This window comes from Mytilus californianus, unplaced genomic scaffold, assembly GCF_021869535.1.
Source record: "Mytilus californianus isolate M0D057914Y unplaced genomic scaffold, xbMytCali1.0.p SCAF_8, whole genome shotgun sequence".
NCBI lineage: Eukaryota > Metazoa > Mollusca > Bivalvia > Mytilida > Mytilidae > Mytilus > Mytilus californianus.
In genome coordinates this window covers 94,297,513-94,324,556 of record NW_026262734.1, presented here as the reverse complement: position 1 = coordinate 94,324,556, position 27,044 = coordinate 94,297,513, and the positions used below count along the sequence as shown (strand labels likewise).

At 31.7% G+C, this 27,044-nt stretch overlaps 1 protein-coding gene across 2 annotated transcripts in view; it reads left to right on the top strand.

Annotated features, from left to right (window-relative positions):
• The window catches only part of LOC127713094 (merlin-like), a 33,060-nt gene extending 7,026 nt beyond the window's left edge, over positions 1-26,034 (top strand). The window contains exons 2-16 of one of the 2 annotated variants that reach the window (XM_052219720.1): positions 222-350; positions 3,839-4,045; positions 4,738-4,889; positions 5,851-5,926; positions 7,506-7,640; positions 10,848-10,922; positions 11,862-11,975; positions 13,023-13,145; positions 14,544-14,675; positions 15,455-15,540; positions 16,560-16,665; positions 17,785-17,832; positions 20,245-20,369; positions 20,894-21,053; positions 24,658-26,034. In XM_052219720.1, the coding sequence (XP_052075680.1) occupies positions 222-350; positions 3,839-4,045; positions 4,738-4,889; positions 5,851-5,926; positions 7,506-7,640; positions 10,848-10,922; positions 11,862-11,975; positions 13,023-13,145; positions 14,544-14,675; positions 15,455-15,540; positions 16,560-16,665; positions 17,785-17,832; positions 20,245-20,369; positions 20,894-21,053; positions 24,658-24,708 (1,719 nt within the window). In that variant the 3' untranslated portion in view covers positions 24,709-26,034. The remainder of the gene's footprint in view (positions 1-221; positions 351-3,838; positions 4,046-4,737; positions 4,890-5,850; positions 5,927-7,505; positions 7,641-10,847; positions 10,923-11,861; positions 11,976-13,022; positions 13,146-14,543; positions 14,676-15,454; positions 15,541-16,559; positions 16,666-17,784; positions 17,833-20,244; positions 20,370-20,893; positions 21,054-24,657) is intronic. The other variant, XM_052219721.1, reaches the window with a different exon arrangement.
• The last annotated feature ends 1,010 nt before the right edge of the window (positions 26,035-27,044 follow it).

Below are 27,044 nucleotides of genomic sequence, written 5' to 3'. Positions count from 1 at the left end.
CCTACCAGTTTCAAAAGTTCTCTCTATGATTTTGAAGTAGTGTACATGTGAGCCCTGGAGGTCAGCCTCAGTGGTTGGATGTAAGCAGGATATTGCAAATTGGACTAAGCACAGGCAAAGGATGAAAAAATGAGACCTTAAAGTAATATAAAATCAACTTTTAATCAATGTGTAAGTACATATTAGACATAAGGGTAACTAAAGTTTTATTCTATTTTTAGCACAAAGCTACAGGTAAAGATTTATTTGAATTGGTGTGTAGAACAATTGGATTGAGAGAAACATGGTACTTTGGTCTGCAGTATGTTGACACAAAAGGATATATAGCATGGCTCAAATTTGATAAAAAGGTATCCTAAAATTGTTTTGTGAACTCATATGCACTGTTTCCTGGTTATTTATTCAACACCACTGTTACACCAGCAATATTGACTTTTAACTGAATCAAAATAAAATTCTCATGTTTCTCAACATTTTGATGATTTTCATGATTTTATAGTATAAAAATCAACCAGCATCTATTATGTTTTCTGGAATTACGCCTCCCTTCAAAAATCATAGATCTGCTCCTTACCTTATATAGACTCTATCACCATGTATTGACAAAAAAATCATGAAAATAGAAAGATGGTTTAAAGATTAAAGAAAGAATGGTTAAAAGTATAGTAGTTAAATATAAAAGTTGTGTAGTTTGGTTAAAAGTATAGTAGTTAAATATAAAAGTTGTGTAGTTGTTAATTTCTATGTCATTTGGTCTCTTGTGGAGAGTTGTCTCATTAGCAATCATACCAGATCTTCTTATTTTTATACCCCACGGAACAAAGTTCCAAACCGTCCCATCGAGTATAAAGTTTTTGACCCTTCAACAGTCCGTCTGTCAAGCTGTCCGTCAGTCCTGTTCTTGTCATCACAACTCTTCTGAAACCACACAACAGAAATTCCTGAAACCTCATAGATAATAAAGACATACTATGTAGATGTGCATATCGACCTGAAATTATGATTCTATTTCTTTTGTATGTGTTATGCCCCTCTGAACTTAGAATTTTGGCCTTAATATACTACTTCAACAGTTTGTCATAGCAACTCCTGAAACCACTCAACAGAATTTCTTGAAACTTTGTAGATAATAAGAAAATACTATGTAGATGTGCATATCGACAGGAAATTATGATTTTATTTTATTTTCTAGGAGTTATGTCCTTTTGAACTTAGAATATTGGCCTAAATATACTACTTCAACAGTTTGTCATTGCAACTCCTCTGAAACCACACAACAGAATTTCCTGAAACTTTGAAGATAATAAGGAAATGATGTGAAGATGTGCATATCCACAAAAAATATTATCAGTTGATTTTTCTGTGACTTATGCCCCTTTGAACTTTAAATCTGGCTTTAATATACCACTGCAACAGCTTGTCATCTCAACTCCTCTGAAACCACACAACAAAATTTCCTAAATCTGTGTAGATAAAGAGGACATGAAATCCACAAGAAATTATTATCAGTTGACTTTTGGAGGCGTTATGAGTCTTGGGAAATAATTAGTGAGATTTTGTTTACCCACTCACAATGTGGGGGCTTCAGCGTGCTGACACATTGTCACAAAGCATGTGTAAAGGTTCTTTAATTATAATACTATGGTTTCATTATTAGTCCCCTACCGACGAAGTCGAAGAGGACTTTAGGTTTGCACTCTGTCCGTCTGTCTGTTTGTCCATCTGTCAGTCCGGCAAATCAGTTTTCCAGACTTTTTTATGCCCCCGCCGTACCGGAGGGGGCATTAAGTTTTACCCTTGTCCGTCTGTACGTACGTACGTACGTACGTACGTCCCGAAATTGGTTTCCGTTCTCTAACTTGAGTTTGCCTCAACCAAATGTTATGAAACTTATACACAATGCTTATTACCACAAAACACAGATCAAGTTTGAATTTTGGTGGCGTCACTTTAACCGATCTAGAGTTATGCCCCTTTATAAAAGGAAATATTGCAAAATTTTTAGTTTCCGTTCTCTAACTTAAGTTTGCCTCAACCAAATGTTATGAAACTTATACACAATGCTTATTACCACAAAACACAGATCAAGTTTGAATTTTGGTGGTGTCACTTTAACCGATCTAGAGTTATGCCCCTTTATAAAAGGAAAAATTGCAAAATTTTTATTTTCTTCTAAATATCAAGTTTATATAATATATTTTTAAAATTGGAGTTATCTTCCTTTGACCATGATTATAGTTGAATCAACTACAATCAATGCTTTATACAATGCAATGTTTAATTTTGACTACCACTGATAAAACACAGATCAAGTTGAATTTGGGTAGTGTCACTTTAACCATTATTGAGTTATGCCCCTTTATAAATAGAAAGATTGCAAAATTTTTTAGTTTCCATTCTGTAACTGAAGTTTTCCCCAGCCAAACATTGTGAAACCTATACACAATATTCATTCCAACAAAACTCAGTAAAGATCAAGTACATTTTTTTTGTTTCAGTTCTCTAACTTGAGTTTGCCTCAACCAAATGTTATGAAACTTATACACAATGCTAATTACTACATAATACAGATTAAGTACGAAATTAGGTGGCAACACTTTTACCATTCTAGAGTTATGTCCCATTATAAACATAAAAATTGCTGAATTTTTTAGTTTGTCTCAACCAAATGTTGTAAAACTTATACACAACCGTTCTAGAGTTATGCGTCATTACAAATAGAAAAATTGCTGAATTTTAGTTTCTGTTCTCTACTTAAGTTAGCCTCAACCAAATGTTATGAGACTTACACACAATGCTTATTACCACAAAACTCAGATCAAGTTCAAATTTGGGTAGTGTCACTTTTACCGTTCTTCAGTTATGTCCCTTTATAACTATATGATATGCAAGCGGGGGCATCATCTGTGTCCACATGTGGACACTATCCACATTTATTTCTTCATGCTTTAAGATATTGATTTGATATTTGGTGTATTGTTTTATCATGACAAGTTACAGGTCAAGTTCAATTTTCACGATTTTAGCTTTTCTCCTTGTTCAGTGAAATCCCTTTCCCTAGAATTAAATTTTTGATGAAATACTTATTAATTACTAGATTTCTGTTCAAAGGGAAATAACTCATTTTTTAAAAGACATTGTATCAATGATAAATTACATTTTGGATTATTTTCCTTTTCTATAGTAAATTGTTTGAAGAATTTTGTGGTGGGTTTGTTTGTTATTTTATGTAGTTTACACCATGACAAGTTATAGATCAAGTTAGAATTTTGTTCCATTACAATGAATTTTTAACAGGTAGGGGACTATGTATTGCCATGCAATACTCACAGAATGCTTATATTTCCTGGGATACCAATTTTCGTGTTTTTCATAAGTAAAGGGAACCAAAAATTTAAATGCTGAACGAATTACAAATTTGTTATAGGCTTGTATGCATACTTTTGCAAAACCATGAATTCAAATATACATGAAAATACAATTGTTCCTTAATCCACGAAAATTGATACCCATGAAAATAAATGAATCCACAGTAACTATAATAATTTTGAATAGCCATTTACATACAGTGATCTTGCTACACCCTATTTTTGTGCTAACTTGGACACTTGATTACATCATATTAATAGATATTTATAGTAGACATAATATACATATATGATAGCAAAGATTATATCAATAAAAAGATTTCAAACATGAATTGTAGAAAATATTTAACCTCATCCGCATTGGGTCACCTTGCACATAATATGGGTCAGTCAGTGTAAAGTTCAGGAATGTAAAATTCACAGATACCTTAAAGGAAAACTAATCAGTACCGTGTGTTCTTTCATTTCAGGTGTTAGACCAAGATATACCAAAAGAATATCCAGTACAGTTTTTATTCCTGGCAAAATTTTATGCGGAAGATGCTTCGGAGGAATTGATACAAGAGATTACTCAACATTTATTTTTCCTCCAAGTTAAACAATCAATACTTAATATGGACATATATTGTCCACCAGAGGCTTCTGTATTGCTGGCATCTTATGCTGTACAAGCTAAGGTTTGCTTTATTGCTGATTGTTTGCAAAATAAAGTCTGCTTCTAACCATGTGACACCATTACCACTGGAAATCCGTATAAATTATTGAATATGGCCAAACAAAAATTATTGCCATTTATTAGCTTTTTGTGTCTAAATTGTATAAAAAGACTGCCACATATATACATTTATAAACATTTTATAGGCATATATGTTAACAGATTTTTATATTTACTGGTATCATTATTGCCTTCAAATTATGAATTCAATGATTTAAATTTTTTTTTGATTAATGCATATGTCAAGTTTGACATTACCTTGGTCCATTGTTTTCACAACAATGCTGCAAAACATAGACACAATATTGTGAATATGATTTGAATAAAAGAAGGCTCAAAACAGATAAATTCAATAGTGACACAAAATGAATCTTTACAATGATTAATGAAAGAGTTTGCTTTGCTCCTTAACCCAAAAGCTTTATATAATATTTTGAGACAATGTATAATTATTCAATAGGTAACAGTCTACATAATGAGAGATATTATGACGCTGTGAATACAACACAATATAGGCTGTGAAATCACCACATGTTTTAAGGTTCAAACGCCTGCAACTTGTATAATCAGTTCCAACCAGGTTTTTTTTTTAAATCTTGCATGGCTTCCTTGTTTATACAATGTATATTTATATGAATCATATCATATTTTCAGTATGGTGATTATGATCCAAGTTCATATAAACCTGGTATCTTGGCAAGTGAAGATCTGTTACCCCAGCGAGTGATAGACCAGTATCATATGACAGCTGAGATGTGGGAGGAGAGAATTAAAGAATGGTATGCTGATCATAGAGGCATGTCGAGGTGAGTTTTAGTGTCACATCACTGCTGAAGATATGCACTTTTACTGGATGCATGGTGTCCTCAATTTCTTGCAAGAAAAGTATGCAGGACAATGATGCAAATCAATAGACTACCATGGATTATCAATGCTCAGTTCAATACTAGAAACTGGTTTGATACTGCTGGTAGTTGAACAAGTGATACAAGTTTTAAGAATGACAAAGCCACATTAAGTTGATATATATTACCTACATATATTTTACTTTATTCAGGATTTTTTGTGCCAACATTATATTTACAACAGATTTTTTCTTTTCATACAGAGAACTAAAAGCAATGACAGAAAAAATAGCATCTTCAAAATAATTGTAGTGTCGCGGAAATTATTATAGCAATACAGTAAGAATTATAGAAATTTGTTGCTGCAAGTCTATACAGCCTGGGGAGATCGCTTCAGTATCATTTCTTATATTCATTGTCCAAGCATAAATTAAATCATTATCCTTAATCAGAACTAATGAATTTATTTTAGAAAACTCACCATACAAGTAACAATACTACATGTACTAATGTACACCTCTTATTTTGTTTTTGATTCAAATTTCAGATTTGTTCGCAATACATCTAGTTTTGTTACGAAATCTCATGAATGTATGCTATCAATGCATGCATTTATCATAAGTTATATGCTTGAATGATATATTGGTTGTGATATAGAAAACAATTTCAATAGCAAACATAAGGCTATAAACCATTCTCTGTTCAATAAGACTAAGTTTATCAAAAATTATATATTTCGAATTTTAACAGCTGACATGTATAATGATTTTCCCTGAATTTTAGCAGGTTCTGCTACTTACATAATAGATATTATTGAAGACCTTAAATAGGATCAAATTTTATAATAATATTTACTGTTGGATAAATGATAATGGATAAAAGGAGATGTTACATTTATAAAATATTTTTTATCTGTTTTCAGAGATGAAGCTGAGATGGAATATTTAAAGATTGCTCAAGATTTAGAAATGTATGGTGTTAATTATTTCCAAATAAAAGTAAGCAAAACAAATACACATTTAAGTGGTATAGTTTGAATTGATTAGTTCAAGAGCAATTAAAAGTTATTAGAAAACATACTTCCTAGGTGTCAACATGTGGCAATATAGTAGTGTAACCATAACAATCATGTCAGGGTATTTTATAGCTTATGGTCATGCGTTTTTCTCATTGAAGGTTATACTGTGACCTAAAGTTGCTTAGATTGACTGTATTTTGACTCTGTTAGATTGTGGTATCACTGACAATCATACCATATCTACTTTATGAGATTGCTGACTTGGAACAACCATAATAAACATGATTGTTGTAATTTTATTTTGTGAGTACTCAATTTTCAACCAATTGCCTTCCGTCGTGGAGAAAAAAAGTACAATAGAAAAGTCATATTCAGCCAAAAATTCTTGTATGGATTCCAGCTTTTGTGTCTTGTGGATTTTTTGTCTTTTAATAGTGTTTCAGAATGGGCAAATCACAAATCATTGCAAATATTTGATTCAGGGGTATATAATTTTTATTTTTTTTTATCTTTAAACTTATACCCTACAAATAGTAGTACTTTCTTAGAATTCAGAAACTCAATATTAATTGAGTTCTTGAAATCTTTTTTATTCCTGGTGGTCATTGGGACCACCAAGACTAAAAATCTGGTGGTCCTTGAGAAAATCTGGTGGTCCTGTAATTTTACTTGAATTTATCAAACACCTATTAGTTACATGTAAGTCATTGCTCAATACTATATTAACTCCATCCTAGTTTCTATGTTATATATTTGGTTGTTTGTTCACTAATTTTTATACTTTGTCAGTTTGATTACATGTATATTTTATGTTTCATGCATTATAGTAAGTCTTTGAACGAGATGGGCCATGCGGCAGCCATGATGACTTGTAGGACTGGTTATTTTTCAAAAGTATTACCGTAATTTTGTGCTATGCTACAAAAGTTAAATTACAGTAGTTACCAGTTCAAAAACTATCTGAATACCAAAGAAACCGACAACTGGTTCTTTTTCAAAAGTATTACCATAATTTTGAGCTATGCAATTAAAGTTTGTTTACATTAGTAACCAGTTCAAAAGCTATCTGAATACCGAAAAGATGTAAAATAAAATTGAACAACCACCAAAATTTTGTTGGTCATCAGGACTGTCACTACACATGCAATTGTCGGTCCTATCCGATTTTTGGCGGTAGGGACCAACGGTTTTCGAGAACTACGTATTAAAATTTCCTTTATTGCAGCATGTCTAATCAGAAATTTGTGTATGCCTATTGACCAAAGGAGACGTTGGGTTTACATCAATGAGACAGCAACCCTCAGCCCAATGACACAATAAAACCAAAAGAAATCTTAGAGGTTAAGATAGTCTTCAACAATAGACATGTGCCAATCAATATGTCATGCTCTAAATCATCAAAGTATAAAAAGTTGTTAATAAGTTTAACAGAGACTCATCGAAGATCTTGAAATGACAATAAACATTAAGATACAACAAAAGACAATCACTGATGAAGTTCAAGATTTGGGACATACATGTATATCTGATCTAAACTGAACTTACAATTTATATTTCAGAATAAACGTAATACAGACTTGTGGTTGGGTGTTGATGCAAGTGGATTGAATGTTTATGAGCGTGATAATAAATTAACCCCTAAAATAACGTTCCCCTGGAGTGAAGTAAAGAATATATCATTTAAAGACAAAAAGGTAAGTAATTAAATGAGCAACATATATGATTTTTTTAACACAGTTTATAAATAACATACAAAAGAATGAAGAACCACATTAATTTGAACAAACTTTTGATGTCATGAAATTATTTGAAAGATTTAAAGAATTTTACACCACTGTACACTACAGGGTTCTTATTACTAGAACTGCCTCTGTGGGTAGCTTGCTCGTCTCCTGGTCAGATTAAACCAAATACTTAGGTACTGGACATTAAACACCAATTTATCATCATATTATTACTATACAAAAGTTATTTACAACTATGAAACTTATTAATAAGGGAGATAATTTACATATTTATTTATTTTGCTTAAACAAAAACAAGTATATTGCTATCAAAGCTGTTGTTACTAATTTTTATATGACCGCAAAAAATTTTTGCAGTCGTATATTGGTATGACCTTGGCGTCATCGTCGTCGTCCGAAGACACATTGGTTTTCGCACTATTTCTTTAGTTTAAGTGAATGGATCTCTATGAAATTTTACCACAAGGTTCAATACCACAAAAGGAAGGTTGGGATTGATTTTGGGGGTTATGGTACCAACAGTTAAGGAATAAGGGGCTAAAAAGGGGCCAAAAATAAGCATTTTTGTAACTTCCAGACATAACTTGTGTGTTAGTGTATGGATCTCTCTGACATTGTACCACAAGGTTCCATATCACAAAGGGAATGCTGGGATTGATTTTGGGGGTAATTGCCTCCACATTTTAGGAATAAGGGGCCAAAAAAGGGGCAAAAAACAAGCATTTTTCTAGTTTCATGACAATAACTTGTGTGTAAGTGTATGGATCTTTCTGAAATTGTACTACAAGGTTCCATATCACAAAGGGAAAGCTGGAATTGAGTTTGGGGGTAATTGCCCAAAACGTTTAGGAATAATGGGCCAAAAAGGGGCCAAAAATAAGCATTTTTCTAGTTTCCAGACAATAACTTGTGTTCAAGTGTATGGATCTCTCTGAAATTGTACTGCAAGGTACCATACCACAAAGGGATGGCTGGGATTGATTTTGGGGGTAATTGCCTCAAAATTTTAGGAATAAGGGGCCAAAAAGGGAAAAAAAAACAAGCATTTTTCTAGTTTCAGGACAATAACTTGTGTGTAAGTGTATGGATCTTTATGAAATTGTACTACAAGGTTCCATATCACAAAGGGAAAGCTGGGTTTGAGTTTGGGGGTAATTGACCCTAAATGTTTAGGAATTTGGGGCCAAAAACAAGCATTTTTCTAGTTTCCAGACAATAACTTGTGTTCAAGTGTACAGATCTCTCTGAAATTGTACTGCAAGGTACCATACCACAAAGGAAAGGCTGGGATTGAGTTTGGGGGTGATGAACCATAAGGGGGTTCAAAAAATTTGAGAGGGGATTTTTTTTTCATTTTTTTTCTTTAAAATTTTCCATTTTAAATTGGTTATTTCTGATTTATATATAAAAGCAAACAATAATGATATGGTTTGAATAGGTAAATTAAAAATTTTTAAGTTCTTAGACCACATTCATTCTGTGTCAGAAACCTATGCTGTGTCAAATATTTAATCACAATCCAAATTCAGTGCTGTATCAAGCTTGAATGTTGTGTCCATACTTGCCCCAATTGTTCAGGGTTCGACCTCTGCAGTTGTATCAAGCTGCGCCCAGCGGAGCATTTTATTGGTTATTGTTTTCATTCAAATGCAATTTTGTTTTGGGTAGTTATTATATATAAATGTGAGATACTCTATAGAAAATACCAAAGTTTTTAAATATTTAAGAAGGTTTATGTTATGCATTTTAACCACATTCTTCTATACTAGATACATGTATAAAAAGATGTGGTATGAGTGCCAATGAGACAACTCTCCATCCAAATCACAATTTGTAAAAGTAAACCATCATAGGTCTAAGTATGGTCGTCAACATGGAGCCTTGGCTCACATCGAACAGCAAGCTACAAAGGGCTGCAAAAATGACTAGTGTAAAACCATTCAAACCGGAAAACCAACAGTCTAATCTACTGTGGATTCATTATTATTCGTTGGATACTAATTTTTGTGGGTTTCGTGGATACAAGTGAACCATGAATTCATATGTTCAATGAATAACAAATTTTCTATGGGTTTTGCAAGCAGATATAAGCAAAACCAGGAAATCACATATTCTCGAAAATGCAAGTTTTCCGCAATCCACGAAAATTGATACCCACAGAAATAAATAAATCCACAGTATATAAAAAACGAGAAACACTTATGTACCACACAAACAAACAACAACTACTAAACATCCTTACTAAACTGTTTGGCCATAGACAGTCAGGGGACTTACTTAAATGAGTGATTTTCTAAATCACTGATTCAAGTAACATTATGTCCATAAAGGTTGGAAGTAAGAGTTGTCTTTCTTTAATAATCACCTATTTAAGTAGTACAAAATTAATCACTAGACTAAGTGATTTAATTTTATTGTAGCTTTAAATATAGAATACTAATGATCCAGGGACTAATTATGTTGCTACAATTATCAGAACCAACATCTGTGTTGATAGGATGACCGGGTCATGTCAGGTGATGACCTTGTACTAAATCTAGGATAATGACATAAAAATCACTTGTTTAAGTATTATACCTCAATTTCCTTCCAAAAAATCACTTCTTTAAGTATCATTATTTTAATAACCCCCACTAATTTCAACACCCCCGAACAGTGAAATTTTGATTGCGAACAGTAGAATTTTATTACATAATCTATAAGATGAAGCCTTGAATTTTACAGGAAAAATACTCCCACTGCTGGGAAAAATCTGTTAAGAAAGTATCAGTTCATTATGTAAAGCCATTTTTAGAGCATTTTTTCCACTAAAATAGAATTTGCAGCTAAATGATTGCATGAAAGGCATAAGCCTTGCTGCTTAAAAGAAGCAAAAAGTTCATTTTTTTCAACTTTACTAATGAAAAGATATTATCTAAACATATGTGTTTAAATTTTGGTAAAACTACAAAATCACAATTTGTGACAAAACTTCGAATTTGCTACTTAAATAAGTGATTTAAAAATCACTTGTTTCAATATGTCCCCTGACTGATAGAGTTAATGACCCAGTCTGTTTGTCCACTTTTGTTTGTCTGCCTGCACTCTGTATCCACAACTTTATATAGAGTTTTACTTACACCTTAGATGTCTTATGTATTTTTAAATTATTTTCAGTTTACAATCAAACCATTAGATAAGAAAACTAGTGATTTTGTATTTACTGCTCCTAAGTTACGGATCAATAAACTTGTAAGTATTGACAGTTATAATATGGGATAAAGGTAGTAAACTTGGTACATTTATTTATGACTGATATTGGTTAGTTCAAATGCAAGGTTTCCTAAATAAGTTTCAACATAACAAATATGTTTTTGGGTAGTCAGGAAAAATGTATGATGATGAAAGGGTCTTTAGTAATTAATGAATTAATTTATACACAAAGAAATATGTCATTAACCGAATTTGGGGGATGTATGGCCGGCAGATGGGCATCACGGTGTGCTGGAATCCGGGCGGGCAGCTGCCAAACAGTGTTCGTGCATTTACTCATGAACCGTTCAACCAAAGCTTTTCAAATTTTAATATGTTGTTACTGATAAAAAATGAAGGTCAAGTTCTATATTGTTGATTTTTCTCTTTCACCATTTTGGAATAAAGGTTCTTGAAAGATTGAAAAATGGTGTTTCCAGTCGTGACTATGCTTTAACTCATGAATCGTTCAAACAAAGCCTTTAAAATTTTCATATGTTGTTACTGTTGACAAAATTGAGGTTAAGTTTGATATTGACAATTTTCACTTGCACCGTTCAGGAGTTGTGGTTCTTGAAGGAATGAAAAATGAACAGCTCAACTAAGTTTTTCAAATTTCATGTGATTTTACTGATGACAAAATGGAGGTCAAGTTCAATATTGATGATTTCCACTTTACAGTCCAGAAGTTATGGTCCTTGTGATATTGAAAAATACCAGGACACATATAAATGATAAAAAATCTGGTTTGCTGTCACTTTGACAGCCTCTTGTTTTATATTTATTTTATGTATTAAAATTGTGTGTAGGCAATCATGATATATTTATGTAAATACATTTTTTTAATTTATTTTCGTTATTAAAAGTGTATGTAGGCAATCATGAATTACATGTATATATATATATACATGAAATTACATTGTTTTTAAATTATTTTAGGTATTAGAATTGTGTGTAGGCAATCATGAATTATTCATGAGGAGGAGGAGACCTGATTCAATGGAGATACAACAGATGAAGACTCATGCAAGAGAAGAAAAAGTCAGGAGACAGGTAATTTTTACCTTATTGCTTACATACAGTTGAACCTTGATAAACTGAAATAGAATTGTTCATGTACAGTAGAACCTTCATAGCTAAAATATAATTTTTCATGTACAGATGAACCTTCATTAGCTGAAATAGAATTGTTTATGTACAGTTGAATCTTCATGATCATAATCTGCAACATATAATTTGTCATGTCACATGTGCAGTTGAACCTTCATTAGCTGTAATAGAATTGTTCATGCATGTACAGTTGAACCTTAATAATCAAAAATATAATTGTTCATGTACAATCATACCTCAATAGAAAGCTCAAATAGAATTGTTCATGTACAGTTGAAACTTCATTAGCTGAAGTAGAATTGTTCATGTACAGTTGAACCTCCATATAATGCTCAAATTGAATTGTTCATGTACAGTTTAAATGTTGATGAGCTGATCTAAAAGGGACATTTTTCTGCTGATGAACTATTGGTGTTATGATCAACAAACATTTAATATGCCATTCTGATTATAATATAAAGCCTTTTGAAATGACGAAAACCTTTCTGATCAATTTCATCACTTTAAAAGTTTTAAAAAAATTGACAGTCACAACAGGTACCATAATTCTTTTTACAGGTAATTCACTTATGAATCCCTTGGGTCAGTAATTATCTTCAAAACTAATTCATATCAATTGAATATAAAGTGAGATATTTTTGTGAGTGATATTTTTTTGCTAATTACGTGATTACAATAAAATCGTGAAAAAATCAACTGACATCAATTAGATCTCTAACTTATACCAGAATAAGGCACAAGTATAAAAAGTAATTAAAACCTGCTTCATATTTGTTCCTTGAAATTGTGAAATTTTAACTCCACAAAAATAAACCATTTTAGAGTATCTGATTTTTCAACAAAACAGGGTTTTACTGTATCATTGTGTAATGCAGAGAATAATTTTATTGAAAATATTCATATTCATATCAAAAGATCTACAAATAAAAGTATTTAAATACCTGTATTATACATGTGATATGAGTTGAATTTAATATTTGTATTTTGCAGCAAGACAGAGCCCGATTAGCAAAAGAAAAGCAGTTGAAAGAAGAAGCTATTAGAGAGAAAGAAGATATGGAAAGAAAGTACTTACTGTTACAAGAGGAAGTGAGGAAAGCCCAAGAAGAATTGGTACGCATCATTTGATTGGTCACTTGTTTTTACAGTGAAATCTTGGTCAAAGTTTTACACAATTAATGTGATTACATAAATAAGAATCATTGGATATATAATTTTATCAAGTTTCACTAAAATTTCACAACAAGGATCTATTCTTAGTATAGTTAAACCTACTATAAAGGTTAGTTTAAACATATTTATTCATGGTGGATTGGGTAACAAGTTATTACAACTTATATTAATCCCTTTCTACTTTGCGGGTGTGAGTGCTGCCATGTAGCGGCATTAGCCTGCTCTTTTTTCGAAATCTACAAGGGTAGCTTTTCATGCAAGAGATATTGCTCTCTCTCTTAACACGGGTCAGCCATTTATTGTTCTCTTCTGACGGACTATCATCGTTACTCAAGACCATTCTCTCTAAAAGTGTCAAGGGAGATATAAAACTTTAAAGGTTACCTCTATAAAACAAAAACCTGTCTTTTTAGATCACTGTTGTCTTGTCCCACTGTAGTAATCATGCATTTTGAACCTCAATTCAATGGTCATCCTTCTTATAAGGTTGGTTTACTCTGATCTTAAGGTTCCCTTCATACGCAGGTTCACCAGCCAGACAACACTGAGGTTGTGAGTTTGAATCCTTCACTTGGCATGTGCACTTGACTCCAATCTTAATTGACTAGGATTGTCATTTTTCCTACAAAAGGTTGTGGTTCTCCCCGGGCATTCCGGCTTCCTCCACCAATATCAACTGACCGCCACGAAAAAGCACAATAGAGTTAAAAGAGGTGTTAAATCACCAATCAATTTTTGAAAGAAATAAACAAATGAAAAGTGGTGCACTCCTGTTGCTCAATCCCACCAAAGAACAACCAGAGCGGATCATCAAGATGTTGCTGAATGGTACTCACAATTGGCAGACTTTAACTCCTTGCAGACATGCTTCAGAACTAAATCATAAAAATAGTAATCACATCAAACGTCGCTTCATTTCACATTTTTAACTCAGCTGAAAAAAATGTAAATGTTTACTTTATAAAATATATAACGGTCAATCTGAACAAGTTTTGTTTTCCTTACTATCAGTAAACAAACCAACCCGTTTGATATTTGGTTTTTAGTATGATTTATTATGAAATAAACTTTGTATAGTGTGAATTCGTTTATTTTAGTATATACCAATTTTCGTGGATTGATGAAAAATTGTATTCTAGTGGATATTTAATTTCGTGGTTTTGCAAAAGTAAACATACAAGGCTTATGTACTATAAAACAACAAAAATAGGTATCCAAGGAAAAACAATAATGAATCCACAGTATGCATCAGATTAATTTTCAGTTTCTCATAATTGTTGTTTTAGGAATTATTCCTACGATAAATGTGCATTTTTAACACTAGGTCTTCAATTTCAGAAAAGATCTCAGGAAACAACAGAATTATTGGCTGAAAAAGCTGATCTGGCAGAAGCAGAGGCAAACCTGTTAAACCAGAAAACATGTGAGACTGAGGCTGAAATACAAAGATTTAAAATGTCTGCTGTTAAGGTAACAAAACATTACCAAAGGTTATCAAAGGCCTTATCTTATGTCCTATTTATATTGTGAAGACTGTTATTCATATTTTAATTTAGGAATAAAGGTTGAAAGAATTGTATTAAAGATTAAAAGTCGTATTTTAAGTACTGTAAATTCAGAAATTATTGCATGCATTTATTATTGCAATTATTTTAAGAAAGGACAAGATTGCAAGAATAATTATTGCGATTCCAGGAAAATCTTCATACACTATTAATATGTATCAGAAATGTGAGTTCTTTTAATTGCTATTATCACGCAGTCACATTATTCGAAAAAATAAAAATCATGCAATAGTTTATGAATTTACTGCACTGTAAATTTAGAACTCTGTGCATATATTATTGAATTTTTCGATGAATGAACAAAACGAGAGGGTATTGTGATTTCAATGAATCCTGCTTACAAATAAATTAATGCTATCAAAATTTAAAATGTATGTGTTTTTTAAATTTTTTGTTAATTTATTTGGTTTTAATTTTCACAATAAATCGTAAATTTTCTGAATTTACAGTTGCTGATTTTCTTAATGTCCTTAAAACAATTAATTTCCTTGTGTAAAGTGTGCATAAAAAAAAAAATCTGTAAACTCATGCATCATCCTTCTATGATTTTCATACTGCAGTATATTCCATGTAAAGTAAAACCGAAGATTACATTTTGTTACTGCTTCATCACACATATTAATGGTCTTATATGTTAAAATAACCAATGATCATGTCATTAAACATTATCCCTTTTTTTTTCAGACAGAGGAAGAGAGAATGTTAATGGAGTATAGAGCCAGAGAGGCTGAAATGATTGCTACAAAGTTGTTAGAGGACTCAGAAAGGAGGTATTTGACATAAACTCAAATTAGTAACTGATAGTATTAATAAACTAAGTTTTGGAGAGTATATAGGAATGCCCCTGTCCACCAATGTGCTTTGTTAGTAAAATTGAGAATGGAAATGGGGAGTGTGTCAAAGGGACAACAACCAATCAAAGAGCAGAAAACAACCCAATGGCCACTGATGGGTTTTCAACAAAACCGTGAAAAAAATCCCACACACCCCAAAACTTATCTAAAACTCAGCTAAACAAGTAACTCATCTAAAACGTCTAAAGAGATGATGAAACTGCACACTTTCACAAATTATTACCTTATTATGTGGATAATGATATATAATCTTGATCCTAAAATTTATAAGGGGAGATAATCAAATTCAATATTGCAAACTGTGGTTATTTGCATACCTCATACAAAATTTGCTACCTGTATAATGTTATGGTAGATTTAATGGATTAGGACGGAAGTTCCATCTTAATCCTCTTCTTTATATTTCAATACTTATTATTTTTTTAATTTTGTCCAGCTCATTGATTGAGGTTTTGTGCACCCTTGTTATGATGCCATTTTTTGTGCAAAGCTTTTTTTTTTTTTGGTAATCTAATTTTTATAAGCAACACATGCAGGTGAAAATATATATGAAACTACTATACACATTTAGAAAAGGGAACTTTATGAGTTGATGTGATTATAAAAGGTATTGAAAAGAGCAAAGGGCATTATAAGGATGAAAATCAGTATTTGGATGTGCAGTTGAGTATTAATATTAAGATATTTCATAAGATAAGATTGAGAATGGAAATGAGGAATGTGTCAACGAGACAACAACCTGACCAAAGAGCAGGGCTTAAGCTGGGCCCTTAACAAAATTGTGTACTAGTTCAGCGAAAATGGACGTCACACTAAACTTCGAAACATATAAATGAACTAAAAACAACATGTTTATGTTGCCAATAAGAAAAAAAATATTATTTTATTCAAAACATTTCAAACTCATTAATTATTTAATGGAAATTATTTTTCAGAGCTAAAGAAGCAGAACAATTAAAGGTAGATTTATTACAGTCCAGGATGGCAGAAAAAATGGCTAAAGAGAGGCTGATGGAAATAACCAGGAGTAATGTTTATCAGGTTTGTTATTATGATCCTCCATAAAAATAGGAGCACCTCTTATTTGTGTTTGATAGTGATATACAAAACTTCAACTGATGTATATGGTTAAAATTAAATAGGGTAAGCTTCTTACCTTGTTAGTAAGAATACATATCATACAGATGGATTTTTTCTATAAATGAGAATTCACAGTGGATTTCAATAAAATATGATTTTTGTCAGCTATTTTATACATTTCTTTGGAACTATTTTGAATTTTTCACTCTTAAACTGAGATTTACTAAGTGAACCAAAATGGAAAATTTGAGTTTCTCTACATCTACGTCTGCATCACAAAAAAATACGGATGCAAATTGATTTGAATGACATGTGTTCCTCATTTTTCAATTACCAAATATGAAACAAACCTGCAATGTTTTTTTTTGCCAGAAATGGATCTTGCTTTTAAGTTTGCCATTAAAGAAGTCTCTAAATAGTCTGTTTTACATGTCACATTACAAAGAAATGTACAAGAAATATTTGGTTCTATGTTGTGAATTATATAAATATATTAATATGCAGTCGATGCACAATAAGTCAAAGTCAAGGGAACCAAACTTGGGTCTTTTAATTTGTTCCATAATTATCTTAGGTAAAATGTCATCTACAAATATAATTTTTCGGCATTTTGGCAAATAAAAGTTTTACATGCCATATTCATTCTTATTCAAAGATTTTGATTTATATAGAATTTATAATCAGTATTTCGAGTTTAATTTTCTTTTCCTTTAAAATTGTCTTGCACTTAGAACTTTGACACACCAGGGTTATCTAAAAAGTATGTTCAATTTTCTTTGAGGAGACATTGTTATATATTTGAGTTAGACTTAGATTCAGAATCAAATGAGTTCGATTTATATGAGAAAAAAAAAACACTTTGAACAAACTAGAAATTTACCTTTACTGAAAAATACATTAAGTTATCAGAGTTTTTGACACAACAAGATTCTACTGTATTTTAAGAGTATTAGCAACAGTTTTATACCAAAATAATTATATATGCCTACCTGTTTGCTGTGATTCTTTCCTGCTATATATATTTATTTATATGTGTAATTCTCTCAAACACTTTATACATATATATCTTTACATTTATAGCAATACTGGACTGAATTCCGTCTTCCATTATATAATACACAGGTTCAAGTATGCACTTAGGACATTTGTTTTGTATAAAGCACTGCAGATCGATCAATGTTATGTTTTGTTATCCTGTCTTCTACAGTAAAATAATTAGACATCATATTTTGAGGGAGCCTAAGTAGTTCAAATACTGTGTCACTAACCTGTCAACACTGAGGTTGTGAGTTTGAACCCCTCACATAGCAAGTGTGTTAGACTCCTATCTTAATTGACAAGGATTATCAGTTTGCCTGCCAAAGGTATTAGTCCTCTCCTGGCACTCAGGCTTCTTCCACCAATTAAAAAATGACTGCCATGAAATAGCCAAGAGTGCTGAAAGTGGCATTAAACATCAACCTTATTTTATAGTGTTTTTTTGCATTGCTTGCAAGGAAATAACGTGATTTCACCATGTTCACATTAAAAAAAATCTAATAATTTTGCATGTAAAATAAATCCTATAATTTCACTTGTCTGACATCATACAACAAAGCTTTCGATGTCGTTGCATTGAAACAAACTCGGAATGAGTAGAAAAAGATATAATTCCATGTATTTTCTACTTTTTTTCCATTAAAAGGGCCATGTTCAATTAGATAAAAAGAATAACTAATCGAAGAAATGAATTATCAAAAAATATTCATTTTGTGACCAAACAGCATTGATAATTAAGTCATGTGCTACATGCTTAATAATGCAGCATTTGTGAATTGATAAGTTGTTCAGTCACTCATTGAATATATATATTTGAATTCTTTGATTAGATGTTTAATATAGAATAAAATGGATACCTGAAGGGGATTGCTTTTCTACCTTTACTGTTGTTTTCTTTAAAATGTTATTAGTAGTAATGTGGATTCATTTGTTTTTGTGGATTGAGGAAAACTTTCATTCTTTTATTTTGTGATTTTGCCAAAGTCTGCGTACAATCCTATAGAAAATGTGTCATTCCTTCAGCATTTATATTTGTGATTTATCTGTAACCACAGAATCCATGAAAATTGATATATCCCAAAAATAATGAGTCCACAGTAATGATTTAAACAAGAATTTATCAGTAGTTCTTTGGCCAGTTTAATTTGACGGAATTTGAATATTGTGCCAGTTGTTCAAAAAGATTCTATCTGCAGTGTTTTAAACTTGATGAATCTATTTTCTGTTCTTGCTTTATTTGCTATTATGTGCCAAATGGTTTTTGTACTGTTTTGTGGTTGAATGTATAAAGTTATAAAATAGTAATTTTATCTTTATCAGGTGCTCTATTTCTAAGCATATGAGTAATCTTTAATGATTCTTGAAAGAAAACATATATTGTTATGGCTATTCCATTAAAATGTATGTGTGAGGGTAGGAAGGGACTTTCAAAATATCCCTACAACCAAGAACCATTTTTTAGATAATTTTGCATAATGGTAATAGACGCATACTGAAAAAAGACCCATGACCCACATTCAATAACTTAACTTCCCTTCCTACCCTCCCACATACATTTTAATGGAATAGCCCTTACTTACTTTTATGTATATGATTTTAAATCTTGAAAACTTTGCAATGTCTTTCATTTTTTGCAAAAAATGTGACGGTTAGATTTCGTAAAAATAAAAACTATAGTACTTTAAATTTGAAAGCGTTATTTGTAGGCAGCATTTCTTAAAATTGAAATAATTAATCTTGCATTTTTATCCTTTGTTCAACAATTGCATTCAAAATGCTGACAAAAGTTTCTGAATTTAAATAAGTTCACAGCAGTAATAAGAAATAATTTATTGAGGAAGTAATTAACAAAATATGTCCGATATATTTGTAAATATTTGTTTCCTTAAATGCTTGTATGCACTGCATCACTTCTGGATTTTGATTTGTTTTATATTTTTTTTTGTATTGTTGGTTTTGTTTTGGATCTTTTTCTAGTTTGTTTTTTTACTCTTTTCAAAAGTGCATGACAAAACTTTAGCAGATTTTTTTTTCAAAAACGAGAACAGATATATTGTAACAGTATGTTCTGTTTCAGATAGACTGTTTAATTTACAATTTGCTTTTCATTCTTCAATGGAAGTGATTTATTTGATATTAGTTTTTCAATACAGGTAAAGGTGTAGGCTCTATATGAGGGGTGGACAGGGGTAAGATAACATGGGATAGCAGGAGTCAGGGGAGGGAAACAGGAGTGGGAGTCAGATGGCGGAAAACTAGAGGGAGAGTGGGAGATAAATATAGGGATATGCTGGACAGAATGACAAGTCTGTATTTTTGGGGAGTAAGGGGGAGGGAAGTGAAAATCTTGGATCTTTCTGTGTCCACCCCTACTATATAATAAAAGTTCCAGAAGTTGATCCATATATGTCTTTATCTGTCAGTTTAACAAAAGATACACCATTGTATAAAATTTCATAAAAAAGCAATGGACCTTATTACTGTTTAATTGATACATTTCAGCCCTCATATCAACTGCCAGAATTGACTTCAGATATAACAACAGATCTTAATGACGCCGAGCTCGGAGGAGATTTGTTTGGAGTTGGTGATATGGATCAACTCTCACTTGAAATTGAGAAGGAAAGGTAAAAATGTATTTTGTAAGGAATTTATTCATATTTTTAACAGCAATAACGATGGTTACTAAATAGAAACTGACCAGATTGTTGAATGTTTTGAGTGAAGCTAACTGTATCACGTCATGTATATGCTTCTTAGTTAGTAGAAATTTAGAAATGTTTTGTGATGAATTTTACTTACTTAGGTATCTACTCGAAGTATTTATCACCAGAAGTTATTGATAGTAAACCTTTAAATGTGATGAGAATTGGTAGCAGAGTGGTCTAAGAAGTATAACTACTGTATCACTAGCCTGTCAACACCGATGTTATGAGTTGGAACCCCGCACATGGTAGGTGTGCTCGACTCTATTTTAATTGACTAAGATTGTCTGTTTTCCTACTGAAAGTCAGTGGTTCCCTCCGGGCACTCAGGCTTCCTCATAAAAAAAAAAAAATGACCGCTGCGAAATAGCCAATAGTGCTACAAGTGCAATCAACTTGATCGATCAATTTAAATGTGATGATTATTACTTTTTTTGTAAAAACAGGGTGGAATACATGGAGAAATCTAAACATCTTCAAGACCAGCTACGAGAATTGAAAACTGAAATAGAAGTGCTAAAAGTAGAGGAAAATGAAACAGATTATGATAGATTACACGAAGATGGTATACAGAGAGGAGATAGTAAATATTCCACACTCAGACAGGTAAGTGAATTTACAATTTGAAGGTGGGAATATAAGGAGATGTGGTATGATCGCCAATGAGACAATTATCTACCAGAGACCGAAGGACAAGGTAGTGTTTCCTGCAGGATGTTTTAGCATGGTATGGCGCCCTGCCGTGTTTTCTGACGCCCTGCCCTTTTTAGGAAAAAAATTTGGCGCCATGCCCCTTTTCCGTCATATTTTAGAATGCCCTGCCTTAATTTAATATCGGTTCTGCAATTCATCTTTTAGCAAGACCATTTAGAGTTATTTCCATTGGAACGAAAATCTAAATTTTAATGGCCGACATTTTATTGAATTTCGTAATGTTTGAACAGTTTTGAAGCGACAGAGTACAAATACGATTCATGATTGAATCTAAAAGTGACAACATCGATTTGTACCTCTTCGAATTTAAAATGTAGACATCTGAAAAGAGAACCAGGCAACCGTTTGAGTTATAATTTTACGATGCATGGAATGAAACATTACCACTGATAATTTACGTAAACAATCCGATGTTTGTTTATATTTTCTATTTATACTATTCGATCGGTCTAGACGTCGGATTGGGTGAGAATTTACGACGGATGTCATACTGTTAAATTAATAAAATTAAAGTTAAGAATATAGCTGATATAGCTTTGAATACAGTAGTGTCCGGTAATTCTGCCCGTCCGGTAAACCCGCCCACTCCCATTTCTTGAGTAATTGTCACTTCCGTTAATATTTCGTCTGCTATTTTAATCATAGGAACTGTACTTATCATCACTGCATGTCAAATTTTAAAGAAAAATTCTTTATTACGAAAATATCTAGTGATATATAGAATACAGTTCCTAAAGCTAACGATAATCATATTATTTCTTACAAAACTCATTTCTGACTTGAAAATTTTTTTGGGATTATCTGGAATCTATTTATAAGTGGTCTATTAATAAATAGATCGCCTTTTTCTTTCATAAATTTGTGATAAACTGGCCCTCCATACATATTAACTGCGCGTGGGAGGATTTACCGGACAAACACATTTCCGATAAAAATACGGATGACCCACTTGTTTTGTTGATTTTAAAATTTATTTCAGATATTTTTTGGGAAATGAGATAAATTACTCAAAGTTGATTTGTCAGTGCAGTGTTTTCCATTCGGCATTTAAGCCGGATGTGCCGACCACCTTCTTTTTAAAGCCGACCACCTTTACATTTTAGGAGGTGGTCGGCTTTTTTTTCAAATTCTGGATTTTTTTCGGTTCCACACAAAATCAACAACGTTTCAATAATAATAAAAAAAAAAACCAGATGGAATATAAGATGAAAAGCTGCAGAATATGTATAGTAAGTCTTGCTATACAAGGTAGCTTTGATTGGGATAAACATGTGAGATCCAAAAGGTATTTGACACTTCTTTTGTGCATCTAAAAGCAATGCATTGCATATGCTCTTGGTCATGCAAAGTCCACTTTCACAACACTTCCTTAGACAATCAGTCTCAGTGATTCAGTATTAAAGTTTATAACGATTTATTGATAGAAATGAGGCAGTTGCACAATGAACATGATCAAAATTCTATTACCTGATTATAGAAGTGATAATCTTATTACAAAATGGAATTAAATTACCAACCTAATATGCATATCTTCAATTCTTACCAATAAATATGAAACAATGGTATATTCGATTAAATCCCTATCCATTATGGTGCCTTATATCTATGTAAAGAGTGCCCTAAAAGTGTAGTCTTCCGCACAAAGGGTGCCCTTAAAATGTAGCCAATCGCGCTAAGAGTGCCCTCTGAGAAAAAAAATTACCCTGCCCTTTTCAAAAGCTACAGGAAACAGTAACAAGGATACAAATAACTACAGCTCACTGTATTCCCTTCAACAATGAGCAAAACCAAAACTATGTTGTTTAAAAAGACCAAGCATGACATAAAATAAATAAGAAACAATTAACAATAGAAAACCAACAACTCTGGTTATGATAAAAACAATAAAAGAAAAACAAATGACAGACTGCAACCATTGACAACATCTGGACTTGTGTAATAGGGGACGAAGTCCCCTATTACAGTGAAAAAATCAAAAAAAATCAAAAAAAAAAAAAAAAATCGGGAAAATTTCGCGAAATTTTCATTGTACTAATGAACTCAAAATCGTTAACTTTTTTTTTTGTAACTTTTTTAAATTCCTGCATTTGCACAGAAATCCTTTCCTTCTTCCGGTCTCGTTTGTTATGAGACTTTGAGTGAAATATATATTTATCAGTCCAGTAAAATATAGGAAGGAACACAATAACAATTTCATTTCTAATTATTCTTTGATATGAAAAAACGTTACCTGATGATAGCATTTCTTTGTTTACATTGAATATGACGTCATAACTAGAATAACATCACAACTAAAATCCCTTATAACAGAACCAAAATCGGAAACGTTACGGTATTTCCGTTTCTTTTTTAACAGATTTAGAACTTAAAATATGTTTGAATTAAAAAAAAATAATTTATATAGACTTCGTCCCCTTTCACAGGTAATGCCTGTCCATATTATATAATCAGAGAGGGAAAACTAAATGATATATCCTGGTGATGAACACAATTAACAATAAATTTTATCCTCAGACAGGAAAACTGCCACATGTTTAATATACATGTATTAAGTAAGAAATCTCATGAATAATTGTGTATAATATATGATAACAACTGTCCTCTAAGAGTCCAAGTGACCTGGATATCAGCAACTTAAGGTCACTGTACAGCCTTAATCAGCTACACCCATACTGTATAGTCAGCTATATAAGGCCCAGACATGACAAAATGTGAACAATTCAAATAAGAAAACCAACAGCCTTATTAATAACAAAACAATTAAGAAAAAAGTTATGACAAAAGGCAACAATGACAACCATGCTCATATGAAATTATTGCTATTTTGTTACTGGGCAACTATAATTTATGAAGTCTTGATATATGGGAACAAGCTTCATCTGCTTACCGTGTGACAATTTTTCACTTACTTCAATGATCTAATTCCTATTTGCAGAAAATACATATAGACAATATTCACTGCTGGTGGACGTTTCTAGTCAGCACTTTGGTGTTGACATGAATATCAATTATATGGTCATTTTTATAAATTAACTGTTTGCAAAAGTATGAATTATTCGAAATACTTAGGATTTTCTTATCCCAGGCATAGATTACCTTAGCCGTATTTGGCACAAAATTTTGGAATTTTGGGTCCTCAAAGCTCTTCAACTTTATACTTGTTTGGCTTTCTAACTATTTTGATCTGAGCGTCACTGATGAGTCTTATGTAAACAAAACGTGAGTCTGGCGTATCAAATTATAAGCCTGGTACCTTTGATAACTATCAGTACATTGTAGGAAAATATAAAATTAGTTTGTACAAGCTTTTAGAAACAGAGAGAAAAGTAAAGCTCACAGAGCTTTTCTCTTGCTTGGTAGCGAGTTCAAATACATTTTATGTTTTCCTACAATATATGAATATTGTTTTTATCCTGCATTTAACATTTTATATGCTTGAAAGTACATCACAAAATTTATTTATCTTTAAATCTTAATTATACTTTTTCTATTTCAGGCCAAAGCCAATACAACCCAGTCTAGAGTAGCTTTCTTTGAACAGTTATGATAACCATTATATAACTTATCAGTATTTGGTGCCAGAAAGTATTTCTTTGTATAAAATGTGATTCATGGCTTTTATCGAGTAAAAGTGCTGGAAAAAGTACTTTGAAAAAACATTATGATAATAATCCACCAGAATATATTTTATAATCTTAAAATATTTAATGTGTGTCCCAAATACCTCAAAAAGTTTTTTTTTTAGAAAAGCAAACTTTAATCATGTTATTGCATTTAAATGGTATATACAAGTTTAAGGAAGCAATATCTTCAAAATTCATTAACTGCAGCATGAACTTGTGTTGTGTTGTCATTTATGACCTGGAAAACAAGAAGATTCACAACTTGTGAAATGCAAATTGTGTATGAACATATTTTTAGACAGTTGTTTGACAATGTGCTATTAGAATGTATAAATATGTATGGAGAATGGTTATAGTACAGTACACATTTTTACACAATTTTTGTTGAAAGTACACAGAATTTTGTGGAAAAATATTGAATATGAAAGTCTGTATACTTTATTTTTTTTAAGTTCTTATTTTCTATTCTTTATATTCTAGCACCCCATAATTCTCTATTCCTTATTTTTAAGACTATTTTTCATTATTTTGTGGCCATTTTTTCTGTAGTGTAGGTTCATTTTTCTCTATTCTGTAAACCCCAACCAGACCCTTGACTATGGGACACACATTACATGAAGTTTTCATTTTTATACTGAAATGCTTATATTTTACATTTTATAATGTTATTGATGTTGATATGTGAAATCAAACTTGAAAAGTGTTGAAATTTTGTGCTTACACTACCAAAATATGAAATAAAGACAGTTTTTGTTTCAAAAGTAACTGATAAAAGTAGAAACAGATTTCATTGATAAATTTGTTTTTATATTATTTTTTAAATTTTAGAGAAAAATTGTAATTAATAGGTCATTCAGTGTTCTATCTAGGATTTAAAAGAAGGGGGGCACAGTTTTAAGATATAAGGCCCATTAGTGTGGGTTTTGTCAAAAAAGGGACACTTGATCATGTTTGTATATAAAAGAAAATAAAATAGTTTGCCATGGTTTGGTGGGGTTTGTGTTGCCATGACATTGTCAGTTTGTTTTAGACCTGTGACTTTGAGTGTCCTTTGGTAACTTTTGTATCTCTTTGAGTTGATAAATGTTTTTTAACTGGACTAATGTAAAGAGCTTTTTTAAAAATCAAACGATTTTTTTCACATTGAAAAATATTTATTTCCGCCAGAAAACAAGAACACACAGGACAGGACTGTAAGGCAAAAAAAATCAAATTAAGGTTGTTTGATGTTGCCTACCTACCCACCTAAATAGCAGCCTACCCGAAAAAATTAAATGACACAAATCAGTTAAATATTTTTATAAATATTTTTTTCTTTCTCTAATGTCTTTTTCTTGTCTAAAACAAGTAACTTATGTTGTTGGCAAAAAAAAATCCCTACCTACCTAGCTACCCAACACTACAAGGCATCGGTAGGCAACTGTAAATTAAGAATTTTTTTAAGGTGGCCTGAAGGCAGAGAGGTTTACAGAATAGGAAGAGAGGAACTGCGCCCCTCTATTATGGATTAGCCAGGACACTGTAATATAGTTTCACTTTCTATCCATGCTTAAAAGTTGTTTTAGGATTGTTGATACCTTTTTAACAAATATGAAGACAAAATATGGTATTTTGACTTTTGAGTTCAGTATGTGTACAAGATACGCATCTATTAAGTGCTATTTTTAGCAGTGAATACAGTTGTTAAGTTTCATGCTATGTTTGTTCATAACAAGATCTGATATTTTTATTATTGAGTATGCTTTTAGAATGTGCAATACTTTTTCTAGCTATTTATATTATTTGTGCTATTATTGGTTGTTTCATTGTAGAATAATGTAGACTGGTTCCTGGTCGTATGCATGTATATATTTCATCCAGATACCAGTCTAAGCAATTGCAAACTGATTTTTTACCCATGACTCTGAAGTTTATATAATGTCTTTCTACCAATATAAATACATATGGATCTGGTGAGGGCCTTTCTAAACATTGATGTGCAAGGGCAGGTAGTTTTATATTTTGTCATTGGTCATTTATGGTTGTATGTCCACTTGTTGTATACAAAATTACTTAAAATAAAATGTATATTTGTTTTGGGGGGATTTTAGGAGTACATTTCAACCTTCTCACATACATTTTAATTGAAAAGTCCTTAGCAATATTACCAGATTATTGTCATTTACCAAACTACATTTTATTTAGTTATTAATTATATTTTATGTGCTATACAGCAAAGCTGTTTATATATTACACATTTAATTGTCAAATGTAGCCTGGT